This window comes from Triturus cristatus, chromosome 12, assembly GCF_964204655.1.
Source record: "Triturus cristatus chromosome 12, aTriCri1.1, whole genome shotgun sequence".
NCBI classification, from domain to species: Eukaryota; Metazoa; Chordata; class Amphibia; order Caudata; family Salamandridae; genus Triturus; species Triturus cristatus.
In genome coordinates, this window is record NC_140595.1 from 687858121 (window position 1) to 687871357 (window position 13237).

General features: G+C 47.9%; 1 protein-coding gene across 1 annotated transcript in view; it reads left to right on the forward strand.

Annotated features, from left to right (window-relative positions):
• Window positions 1-12514: 12514 nt before the first annotated feature.
• Window positions 12515-13237, forward strand: part of LOC146780098 (uncharacterized) — an 84915-nt gene continuing 84192 nt past the window's right edge. Inside the window, exon 1 of the mRNA XM_085639674.1 lies at window positions 12515-12650. Coding sequence (XP_085495800.1) covers window positions 12545-12650 — 106 coding nt within the window. The 5' untranslated portion in view covers window positions 12515-12544. The remainder of the gene's footprint in view (window positions 12651-13237) is intronic.

A 13237-nucleotide genomic window follows, 5' to 3' on the forward strand; every position in this document is an offset into this window, starting at 1 on the left:
CTTATGGCCATAGAAACCTAAGCAAGATAGTGCCCCCATATCAGAATGGGGATGACATCCACAAGTGGATGACTGCTTTGGAGAGGGCCTGCAAAGTACAGCAGGTACCCCAGAGTCAGTGGGCAGCTATCTTGTGGCTCTCCTTTTCTGACAAAGGTAGAGACAAGCTCCTCACAGTCAGTGATGAGGATGCTAACAATTACAAAGTCCTGAAGAGTGCTCTGATAGATGGGTTTGGCTTAACCACTGAGCAATATAGGTTGTTGTTCAGAGACACCCAGAAGACACAGACACGGGACTGGTCTGATTTTGTGGATTGTGCCACTAAGGCTTTGGAAGGTTGGTTAACTGGCAGCAAGGTGCAGGACTATACAGGATTGTACAACTTGATTATGAGGGAGCAGATCCTTAGTAATTGTCAGAACCAGCTTCTCCATCAACACCTGGTAGACTCAGATTTGACCTCTCCCCAAGAATTGGGAAAGAGGGCAGAGAAATGGGTCAGGACCAGGATTAGGCCTAAAAATCAGGGTGGTGACCAAAAGAAAGATACCACCAAGCCTCAAGAGAAGGGTGGGGATAAAGCAAAAGAGAAATCTTCCTCAGGGCCCCAAAACTCCACACAGGGTGGTGGGTCCCAAGCTCCCTCCTCTACCACAGTTACAAAGCCTTACTGCCATGAGTGTAAAACTCCTGGGCATTGGAAAACTGACAGCAGTTGCCCAAGGGCTAAAAACAAAACTGTTCCTCCAACTACTCCTGTCACACCACCTATTACTGTCAGCAGTAATCCCCCAGGTGGTGGGAGTGCCCCCCAAAATGTGGTTGGGTTTTCTTGGGGAACACAGGGGGATCCTGGCTTAGCCAATTCCCCTACAGCAGCTACTCTTGTCTGTGATGGTGGCATGGGGTTTGCCAACTTCACTGCCTGTCCCAACACTTTGGGTAGGTACAGACAGGAGCCCTACATCAATGGTAGAAAAGCTGAGGCCTACAGAGACACTGGAGCTAGCATCACTATGGTGGCCCATAGGCTAGTTCCCTCTGAGCAGCTTTTGCCTGGTTTCTCATACCAGGTAACTAACATTGATGGCAAACAGAACAGTCATCCCATGGCAGAGGTATGTCTCAGCTGGGGAGGTGTCACTGGCCCTAAAAGGGTGGCAGTGTCTCCAACCTTGCCTGTGGACTGCTTACTGGGGAATGACTTAGAACTCTCAGCTTGGGCTGAAGTTGAATAAGACACCCATTCTAAAATGGTAGGCCTTTCACAAAAGGGTAGTGGGGTTGTGCCAGCCACAACCCCTGTCCAAGTAGATTTCCTCCCTGAAAAGGTTGGAAGGGCAGTGGTAGCCACAGCCCAGGCAAAGACAGACTTCCCTGTAGAGACTGGCAGAGCTGTGACAGTCACAGCTCAAACCCAAACTGAGTGCCTCCCTGAAAAGGTTGGCAAGGCTGTAATGGTCTCAGCCCATACTCAGACTGACATAGGTGTAGTGAAGCCTGAAACTATGGATCACTCCACACAAACAGAGAGTAGTGGGGAGGAAGAAAAGTCTCCCTCTCCCCAGACATTAGGAAAAGGTCAGCCTCCTCAGGGATCTGACCTCACCCCTTGTGAAGGAACTGCCCCAGAGGTAGCCAGGCATGGCCTGGCAGAGCCTCTGATGTCAGTGGCCCCTTCCAAGGTGGGACCCAGTCTGGTGCAGGTAGCCTGCCTCTCTCTACCCTGCCTCAGTCAGCCCAGGGCTGCAGAGGTCAGGGAGGCCAGTGGACCCCAAGAGGGCCCCTGTCCACAAGAACCCCCCATCAAAAGAATGAGGATTGCCTGGCTAGTAGCCCTAGCCAGGTGATGGGTAAAAACATTCCTGAGGGATCCCCTTTACAGGTAGTTAGGGACCTCCCCCAGAGGGATTCTGTTGGGCACAGGCAAACCTGGGACCTTAGGGCCCCAAACCTGACCTGTCCCTCCAGTAAGCCCACAAAAGGGACCCAGCCTCCAGCTTTAGGTAGCCAGAGGCTGACCCTGAGAGCACAGTGCAACTCAGTGAAAGAAAGAAAGGCATCCATGGTGGAGGATGATTGGAGGAAGCTGAGGCCTCACTTTGAGGACACTCACTTCAGTACTCCAACTCAACACCAGCCTTTTACTTTGCAAAGACACCCCAAAGGTAGAGATTCCCTATGGTGGAGACCCTATGATACCTTTAGGATGAGGGATTGCTTAGTGGACCATGAGACAGGGGGTAACCATGCCCGTGCTGGTTCTTCCTTATATGGCCACTTAGGCAATAGAGGCTTACCTTGTCAAGGCCAGCCTTATCTCCTTTCGTTTGAGGGGGGGGTTGTGTAGGAAGGTGGATATCTGACTATGGTTACCCCCAACTTTTTGCCTAGTGTCTAGCTGGTTTTTCGACTTAGTTGGCCTGAGATCCTGCCATTCAGGGTCTCAGGCTGTCTGCTCTCTTTAAAATGGACTCCATGTACCCTAGGTACATAACCAATTGGTAAGGACCACCTTATTGGACCCTGTACAGTGTACCCTACGTACCCAGGGCATAGGTGTACCCTAGGCCTCCCAGGGGCTGCAGCATGTATTATGCCACCCCTGGTCTGGCCCTCCATTCAGACACAACTGGCTGATCACTCAGCTGGGGCAAGGTCGTGTAATCACCCCTTGCTTAGATATAGTACGCCTATATCTACCCTTGTATATAGACACATGTGTACCTATCAGTCACTCCTATGGCAGGCCTTAACAATCCTGGAGGCAGAGTGCTTGGTAACATGTGAGATGGTGCTCTAGCATGAGCTGAGCCTGTCTGCAGCTTTCGGAACCATGTCCTTATAGCTGTTCTATGATATAGCCTACCATATACTCTTAAAGTGCCTTATAATCTTAAACGGTTATGGTAACTATGGTTTGGCTTTATCAAAACATGTCGTGTAAGGTGTCTAACACTTTGGAATAATACCCCCATACCATTTCTGGTGATGAGGATATTATTCCTCCCTTCTAGAGGGAGAGACATGTTAAAATCCTACTTTGCTGTTTAACTCTAACCAAAGCCTCAGCATCACAAAATGGATGCTGCTGCCACAGACACAAGTCTGACCTCCTGCAGCTGGGAGTGATCCCAGCCAGGGAGGCCTGGACAATAGGTTTCCTGCTTGGGGAGGTGCTAGCACCTCCCCAGACAGCCTTTAGTGTATTGGGGCAGGGTGGGCTGAAAGGAATGAGACATGCCTGGGGCACACAAGGTGTTCCTTGCATAGTCCAGTTCAAACCGGCACTGGGGCACTCCAGCCCCAGCCCTGGCGCGAAACTGGACAAAGGGAAGTGGGTGTAACCACCCCCTCCCAGGTCCCACCCATAAGGCGTGACCTAGCAGGTATCCCAGCCCCCCAGATTAGTATAAGAGTGGGAGTTGGGCCTCAAGACTTTAGATTATCCTGAACCTGCAAACTTGAACAGAAACTCTGGACCTTCGACATTCGACGAAAGAAGAAGACTGAAGAATCTCCCTTGTGGCCAAGGAGTGGCTACCCTGTGCAAACAGGCACCATCAAGAGACTACCCTTTGCTTTGCCCACGTTCTACGAGGAACCGACTGCAGAGCCCGACCAGAGCCTTAACTTCCAGACTTCTCCGACCCTGATCCACATCCACAGCAAAGCTGAGATCCGTGGAGGCGACGAGCGACGTGGGACCGGCTACCTGGGAAAAGTGGCTAGTAACTTCAAGCGCAGCTTCTGAGGCACCCTCGAAGTTGTGCACCGGGGATTGAGAAGCCCCAACCCCAAGCATCATCTGCACCGAAGATCAGCCCCCCACACTCCACGAGTCCTGCGTGGGGCCCTTCTGCATTTTCCTGCTTGCCGCGTCTGTCCGGTTGCTTGCCCGCTGGCTAGTGGCCTTTGTGACGACGCACCCTGAAATCTTCTGCGCTGGTTTGGCTCCTCCAGACTGGCTCCCGCTTCTCTGCAAAGAAGAAGCACCCCAGACCTTCCTGGTTTGCACCAGAAGCAAGTCCTCCGTTCTTCGTGGGTTCCGCTTGCCAAGGCTTGGTGAGTCCTAGTCCAACTTCGAAGCCGCCGACAGCAAGAGCCTTCGTGGGACAGCTCGCCTCCTGGTCCTGGTCGTCCTCGACGCTTCCTGGTCCTCCTGGCTGCAGCGACAAGCTTCACCTTCACCTGCAATCTTCACGACATCGCCTGGTTCCTTCCTGGTTCCACGTGGTCACTGGCTAGTGACCTTGACTCTGTCCCTTCTGCTTGCAGGTCTCCTCTCTTCTTGATCCCAGCCTTGGGATCCACCGGACACTCTTCACTGACTGCCTGTCAGCATCTTTCTTCAGGCATCCATAGGAGTCGACGACGAAAACCGACGCAACTTCACCCCTATGCACCCGCAGCCTGTGGGCTAGGTAACTTGGGTACTCCGGTGCTCATCAGGATAGTGACTATCCTAGTGTCTAGTTTTCCAGTTTCGACTTCCTAGCTACTCCGGAAGTGTCCTAAATCTATCGTTTCCTAAACTGTACTATTGCTAGTGACTTTTACGCATTACGCGTGAGTGTTTCCACTCTGCACACGAATCCCGTGGGCCTCCCACTTCCTAACTAACGCTAGTGTAGTGTAGCCCCAGCGATTCCCTAGGCCTAGGCCTATTCTATTTCCGTGACAGTGGTCCTTATACCACTTACTTAGTATATGGTCTGCGTGGCCCCTAGGGCCTAACTGTATTACTTACCTGTGTGACTTAATGTATGCTTAAATAAGACTGTGTTGTACTTACCTCTAATCTCATAAAGAGTGCTGAGGGTTTGACTAGAATAAATACACTTTATTTTATATATATATCTGTTGTGGTGTCCTTTCATTTGGTATTCAAGGGATTATATATGGTATCACAGCTGGCTTCACATGCCATTCAGAGTTTAGCCTAAGACTGCTCTTGTCCATGCTACCACTAGGATAGCTGGTCTATAAGGTTGACTTTATAACCAATCACCATAAGGGTATTTGGACTGATATAAGGTGTACACTAGAACTAGTGACATCATACATCAGGCCAACTTCTCACAGTAGGAATACCCTGACCACCTAGCCCTGGGGTCCCCCTTCGACCCTGTCAGTGAAGAAATGTAAAAAAAAAAAGACAACTGTGGTCTCCTGCGCTTGTTTACAATAGAGCACTCGGGTGGGCCAGGTCCTAGGAATCTGTGGTAAAAAAAGGAGGGGGCGCACAGGTCCCCCCTCTTATGGCTCTATTGAGACCCGGGGACCACCATCTCCTTAGGCTTTATTATTGTAATGGAATGAATGACTATTTCAGCTACACTCAATAGTTTTTTGACCCACCTTTTTCTGTGCTCCCCGCTTGACTGATCACCCTGAAACTTTCCATGCACAACAAGAATGCCTGGTACACTTTTTTTGGAAAGCTTGGGAAGATTTGTCAACCGGTGCCAAAGATATAAGCAAGTCAAAAAACAGAGCAAGCACAGGACCCTATATCCCTCGACTCTGCAACCAGCAAAACATGGTTGACCATATCAGAGGCCGACGAAAGATCCAGTAGGACAAGGGCTGCGTTCCCTCCCCTGTTCAGAGTTGCCCTAATTTCCTCTGGTGTCACCAATGTGGATTCAGTACTATGGCCTCGCCTGAATCCAAACTGGGTGTCATCAAGGAGAGAGTTCTTGTCGATGAAGGAGACAATTTGCTAGTTTTAGGCTGTCCAGCATGTCGTCGTCCCTCCTGTGAAGCAAAGCGTGTTCACCATCACTCTTGTATTCTTTCACGAGTCCTTGCTTTCTGTAATCAGGACTTAAAATGTTGTACTTATCTTGTCACTTTTGCTGTGCGTTCAAAGACAGTGGTCAAATGTCAGGCTCTTTCTTCCCAGGATGCTTTGTGTTTACTATTCTTTCTTTGACTTTGTAGTACTGTATAATGTTGTCTGTTTTAATTGTCGCTTTTATGGATGTTTTGTATACATCCGAAGAAAGTATTTAATGAATGGATTTATGTGACAATCTTTCTGGTACTGGGAAAGAAACAGGTGCGGCTCCTTTATTAGAGTGTAGGGGCGTTGCTCGCTCCTCCTCCCTCGTCTTGGTGAAGCCTACACTGTTATTATAGGGTGTCCCGGGCCAAGTGCAGTTAGATCCCCAGGGGCCTCCTTTGCTTACAGTGTAAAGTGTAGACAGCACCCTGACTGTTTCAAAATTAACTCCCCACTCTTTGTTTAAACATGCAGATACTGTTTCTTTATTTATGAAAGTTAATTTGTATCAAGGGGAAGAGGATGTGGTGGACCACCAAGAGCCGCCTACTTTGGAATTGGGAAATCAGGTTTTAGTCTCAGCATCGGCTTAACACCTGGTGATTCTGGGCAACTAACTTAATCCCCACTGCCTAAAAAAAAAAAAGAAAATCCATGTATAATGTTACTGGTGCTCATGTACTCCAGTACCTTCGGGTCAAGTTGGATCTATATAAAACTGTGAAATATGAGCCCACAGGGTTAAAAGACGATTGAGGCTAAATAAGCGTAACTTTTATACACCCACCGCCACCCCTACCACTACCCTGCCCATCATTTTTCAAGGGGCAGTAATGTCAGAATGGAGGAAAAAAGAGGTTATGAAAACAGGAGATTTTTATGATGATAGCGCCCATCTTTACTCCTTTGAAGAGCTACAGAGATTATTTAATTTGCCAAGGTCAGATTTCTTTAACCCCTTCAGTGCCACGCCCTTTCCCCGCCCTGTGCCGGGCGTTACGTTACATTAGCGGGCGGGGTTCATGACGAGATAGTCTCGTCATGGGCACAGCGCAACCGTGCTCCATGACGAGACTATCTCGTCATGGGCACAGAAGAGGTTAAATACCTGCGAGTATGAGATTTCTTATTTTAAAGAATTTGAGATTTAAATTGCATGATGAAGATTCCGTTGATAGAGGCTACTGGACAGAGCTATAGATTAGGAGCTATATAAATAGTGTTAAATCAAATGCAAAATGACGATGTAGAGGTACAGAATGAGAAATGGAATCAAAGACTGGATTGTGAGGGTCTGAATCTTCAAGAATCTCTGGCTCTATCCGATAAGATCATTAGGACAAAACTGAAAACCCAGCACTTATATTATACTATACCCCTGCAAGAATGTCTAAATGGGGTATTGTGATGGAAAGTGTAAGAGATGTGGCTTAGAGCAGGTGGATATGGTGCATATGTTTTTTTCATGCTCAAAGGTGATACCTTTAATACAGGGCTGGGTGAATTTCTGAGTGGTATTATTAAGGCGCCAATAGTGGTCCCTTCATTAATGATGATGCTGGGGGTGGTAGAGAGTGAAAATGAATTTAAAAATCAAAACACCTAATTTTTATGGTGATGGCTGTAGCATGATTATGCATTGCATCAATCTGGCTGAAACCAGAAGGGCCATGTTCTGAGATGTGGAGAGCTAGGTTCCTTGTAGTTCATAATATAGATAAGTATTTGTACAAGCTCAAGGGACAGATGATACGTCGGCAGTGGGGGGGGGGGGGGGGGAATGTGGTCCCCGGGGACAGAATGGATGAAGGGATAGCTATGCTTTAATATTGGGATAGATTAAAGGAAGGCAATGTCCGATATGCAGAGGTGGAATCCACACTGTATTTGCACCTTATTAATGATTTGTAAGTATTTATTGAATCTCTATTTTGTTAGGAAATGTAATTAATTAACTATTTATTATGTAATTTGCACTTTAAATGTACTGTACAATTCTGTCTTAACAAATGATGTATTGAATGATTTACAAAATCAAATACATTTTTTATTTTTTTTATTTTAATGAGACTACAGGGCCCATCAGAACCAGTCGGGCACTTATGAAAGGCCCAGAGACAATCACTGAGTGTTATCGCCTTCAGAGCCAGGACAGACTGTTGGACATCTGATGTGTGGGGTGACGGGAGGGTGAAAGTTTCCTGGTTAATGGTTAACGCTGCTTCCTTTGCATCTTGGAACTCTCCTGCCTGTTCCCACTCCTCTCTGAGGGCCCTGGTGAATGTACAGTGCCAGACATGGACAATGGTTAACCCAGCTCTCCCTATGTCAACCCCATCAGGCCCAGCCACCCTCCAAGGGCCCTGGAGGATGTACAGCACCTGACAGAACGAATGGTTAACTTGTCCGTCTCCCCATTTTCCCTCAACCCCTTCTGCAGCCTGGAGGTTGCACTGTTCCTGGTATCTCATAGGCAATCTAATCAATCAGTCAAAATTGGTTGTCTGCCCCCTGCACCTTACCACTTTCAAATGTCACTAGCCGCCACTGGAAGAAAAGTGTTTTTCTAGCACACAACGAAATGTAAATATCAGTAAATGAACTGTGCATATATTTCAGAATATATCAGAATTAGGAAAGCACAAATGAACTAAATTTGTTACGAAATTCAGAAGGGTGGTGGAAACAAATATATTAATGTGATCAAAATAAATTAGTACATTCAGTGATGCCCTTTCCACACATTATTTGTTTGAGTGCTTTATAGTTTTTAAGTAAAAGTGTATGAGCAAATACAATGATTATTTCAGTTGAAAATGTATTGTCTGTAATGGCACTGTGCTACCACACCAGGCATATTCCACGCTACTCTACAGCACTCTACTCCACTCTATGCCCTTCCAATTTAAACCACTTCACTCTAAGCCACTCCACTCTACGACACGTCACTCCACTCTATGCCACTTCACTCTAGGCCAGTCTGCCACACTCTATGCCACTCCACTCTACTCTCCACTCTACGCCTCTCCACTCCACACCTCTCTACTCCATGCCACTCTATGCCACTCCACTCTAGACCACTCTACTCTATGCCTCTCCACTCTAAGCCACTCCACTGCACTCTATGTCACGCCACACTACGCCACACTACTCTACACCACTTTACTCTATTCTACGCTAAGCCATGCCATTCTATGCCGTGCCACTCACCTTTAGCCATGTTGGTGTACAACATGGCTAAAACACATTGGCAAACCCAATAGCTCTTGCACAGGCTAGACCTATTACCTTTGCCAATACTTGCTCTCATACATGTAACCTTGACGCAGTGGTATTATAGTAAACAAAACCATTTGCTGGTTGAAACATGTTGTGAGCTGTTTTCTAAACATGTTGGCAACCACTACATCCTGAGAGCATGTCTTCCTTCCTAGGGATTCATTAGGTTTATGTTTTGGCAGCTCCAGCCATCCAATGTGGCGACCCCGCAAGGCTATGTTATCCGCTCCAGACTCTACACCTTAGATGCTACAGAATCGACCCCCAGTCAACTGATAATCTATATCTGGCAACTGATCTGGAATCTACCCCTGACACTATCCCTTATGTGATCCAGACTCTGTTCCCGATCTGATCCAGACTTTACCAGCTCAGGTGTCAAGAGGACATTGGACAATTCTTCTCTGCTCCGGAGTTGACCACTGTTCTGCTTCAGACCCTAGCTCATACCGGATTCAGGATCCTCCTGACCTACTCCAGAATCTGCTCCTATTCTACCCTTTGACCTGCCCCTGGTCTGCACCACATTCTACTTCTGGCCCTCTGCAGAATCGACCCTTCTTTCCCTAGCCTCCAGACCCTGTTCTAGCGGGTGGGCCGGGTGGGCCAGGCCCACCCAAACATGGGCCTGGTCCAACCAAACAGGAGCCTTGGCCCTTGTAGGAAAGGGCTTGAAGGCAGGCACGCAGCGCCATTGGGCTTAAGGTACTTTAACCCCCCCACTACCCCCTCATGTGTGTCAGCCCGGCTGAGACAGCTTCCCGGGCGCACACACACACAGACAGTTTTAGAGATTATCACAGCTGCACCCAAGTACTTCACAGGTCTTTAAAAGACCATTTACATGTTAACGAGGCTTTATTCTTTCACCTCTTCATCTCCACATTGCAAAAGGTGACAAATCCTTTCTTTGACAAAGGTAACCTTTGCCTACTGTTCTGCTGCCTGGACATTTCTTTTTCTATGCAGCAGAGAAAAGAAGTTTGTTTATTCCCATTCACCTTTCCTGACCCCTGCAGCTGCTTATCACACCAGGCTGTGACACAAAGTGTGACTAATGGAGTAGGTAAGAGAATGTGTTACTATTAGTTTTTCTTTTTTAAATCTGCGCAGGCCCAGCAGGACACATACTTTGTGTGCGCTTCATTTAAACAGTTTTTATCATGATCATGGCTGATGCAGGACAACAATAAGACAATAAAAAATGCCCAGATAATGCTGGTGATTAATGATCCTGCTGGAGAGCAATCATTTGTCTGTTAGTAGTTTTTAAATGCAGATGAACTGTATTTTATATGGAAGCTCAGTGGGTTACTGCCTTTGTCACAGAGATCCTTGTGTTACTTGCAGTTCAGAAGTTACAATCCTAACATAGGACAGTGACCAATGAACTGTCATCAAAGAGCTCCATACATACATGAATGATATAGTTAGAACTTCACTTTTTTGTTTTGTGATATAGTTAGAACTTCCCCAGTCTTTCATTATTCCAATGTTGCAAAATGAGTATGTTTGGGCAGATATAAATTTTTATCAGTAAAGCTGACCTCCATGGAATACTCTTTAAATCCTAAGATTGTGTTTCCCCATGTGATTCCTACACCTTGTAATCCTCATTGGTTTATGTGGCATTCCCTGTAGACTGATTTACATACTTGTATGATTCATTGTCTCTGTGTAATGTGTGCGTGCTGTAAAGTACTGACACACACTACACTGATATGAGTAGCACTATACAACAAATGAAATGCATATGAGAGAGGGGCTACGTAAAGATGAGGGGCACTGTTGGAGGGTGGCAGTGAGGGAATCCGAGGAGGAGGTAGTGGGAGGGGCTATGGAGCGATGAGGGGCACTGTTGGAGGGTGGCAGTGAGGGAATCCGAGGAAGGGGTCATGGGGTGGACGGGGGAGCTAGGGAGAGATGAGGGGCACTGCTGGATGGTGGTAGTGAGGGAGTCTGAGGAGGTCATGAGGAGGAGGGGCTACAGAGAGATGAGGGGCACTGGTGGAGGGTGGCAGTGAGGGAATCCGAGGAGGAGGTCAATAGGGGGGCCATGGAGGGATGAGGGGCCCTGTTGGAAGGTAGTAGTAAAGGTATTTATGGAGAAAGAGGTTATAGGTGCGGCGCAAAAAAGACTTTTGCATCAGCGCTAAAGCCGGCCCTGTCATGGCCTTTCTGTTTTTGTTTATTAATTAGCAGTTGGGTCATAAGGGCTACTGTGGAACATACTTTAAAGTGTGTGCTAATTATATTCACTGCTATATTCAATGTTTTAAGTTTGAAGGTGATTTTACTAATGTTTTTACCGGGAAAAATGAAAGTGGAGCCCAATGGTGCCTGATATGGGGCTGGGGTACAGGGTCAGCTGTGAGATAAGGTGCACTGGAGAGGAGTAGTGGATAATCAAGCCTGTAAGGGAGGACGCTGCAGAGTCAGGGGTCAGATGGAGATAGTAATGAAGAGGGATTCTCCCTGAAGGGTCGCACAGAGGGAGCCCGAGAAGTGTCACTTGCCTGATACTCCCACCTCAGAAACCTCCTCTTCCCATCAAAGGAACATTACATGGAAAAACACTTTTTGAGAGTGATAATATTTAGAAAGAGATTTGGAAAAGAGTGCGTGTTACTGGGCCTTGTAAGACTAAGAAGAGATAAAGGAGGGCCTTGAAGCGGGCCTGCCTAGACATTTAAGTGACAAATCGGGCCCGCACTGGCCCACCCAAATGCACCCTTGGCCCACCCAAATTAAAATTCCTGGAGCCGGGCCTGCTAGCCTCTATCCTGCATGTGCTATAGAATATTCTCATAACATGATCCAATATCTACCCGGATCTGTGTCACAATGTTACCCTGACAGGCTTCGGAATTTACTCCTGGTTTTGTCAAAAAGGTGCCCCAATCTTCCCCAAAATGCACCCCAATCTCCTCGATTGTCCATCCCTATTGCGCCTCCAAGGCTCGTGGATGGAACGACGTCCATTAAAGAGTTAAATTAGCAAAGTGTTGTGAAATGCCAACGTCCAGTCCTGTCTCATTCACACTGAGAACAATGCGCGTGCCTAGAAAATCTCTGCCAGCTCTCGAGGCGCAGGAATGCCACCAGAGCCTGTGTGTCTCCCTGCAGTCCAAGAGTGGTCCCAGAAGATGGCGGCCCAGTGACGCGTGCGGCTGGAATGTCTCCCGAGCACCCTTCCCGGGCTATGAGACGGGGGCTTCTGCTGTGTCACTGTACCTGAGAATGTAACAATATAACGCGCGGCCACGCCCGCCCTCAAAATAGAAGTACGTCAGCAGAGGGTGCAAACAGGCAGCGTGCCAGTGATGGATGGCGCGGCGTGAAGGAATCAGGTAAGCCCACATCTCTTATCAGCAGGTATGTTTGCTGTGAATGTGTTCACTCCCCCCTTCATAAGGCACCCAGCGGGCAGGGCGCGTCAGAGGCGGAGGAGCTACGCCAGGGACAGCTCCGGGGATGGAGTCGGACCAGCGAGGTGTGGGCCAGGGGAGGATGAAGCGCGCTGCCTGGGCTCTGGGTGGCATCGTGGTGCTCTGCCTGACGGTGCCCCTGCTGCTTGTCGGTGAGTGCCCTATGTGCATATTCAGTGCTTTAGATGGGCAGGTACACTCCAGTGCTAAGTACCTGTTCTTCTTTAATTTGAAATGCAGGGTATCTGCACTTATCAGCGCCTTTAAAATACATTAAATGGGAGAGTGCCAGCACTTCTCAGGAGCAAACAGGTGCTCTGAACAGTGAGTACCAGAATGTACTTATTTACATTCAAAGCACTGAATACATCTATTTCGTTTCGTGGCCTTCAGAGCGGGGTGTCTGGCAGCTATCACTCACCAGGGCACCTAGCCGGTGAGTTTAGGGGCTTTTCTCTGGGTGAGTCCTGTCTCACTTGGATCCCTTACGTGGTCTACATGGGCGAGGTGCCACGGGTGTCTCGGGTGAATCACAGTTATGCTCGCATGCTCGTCTGTTTCAGTGTAGCTCTTACTGAGTGAGTTCCTATGTCTGTTTAGGCGAGTTCAGTGTATGTGGCCCGCGGTGGGTGAGTTGAATTATTTATTTATTAAGAGAGTGTATAAAGAGCCACGTGTCACCTTAGCCATTCCAGAGGGCTAGGAGTAAAACATGTACATTGTTGCTTCTGTAAAGTCA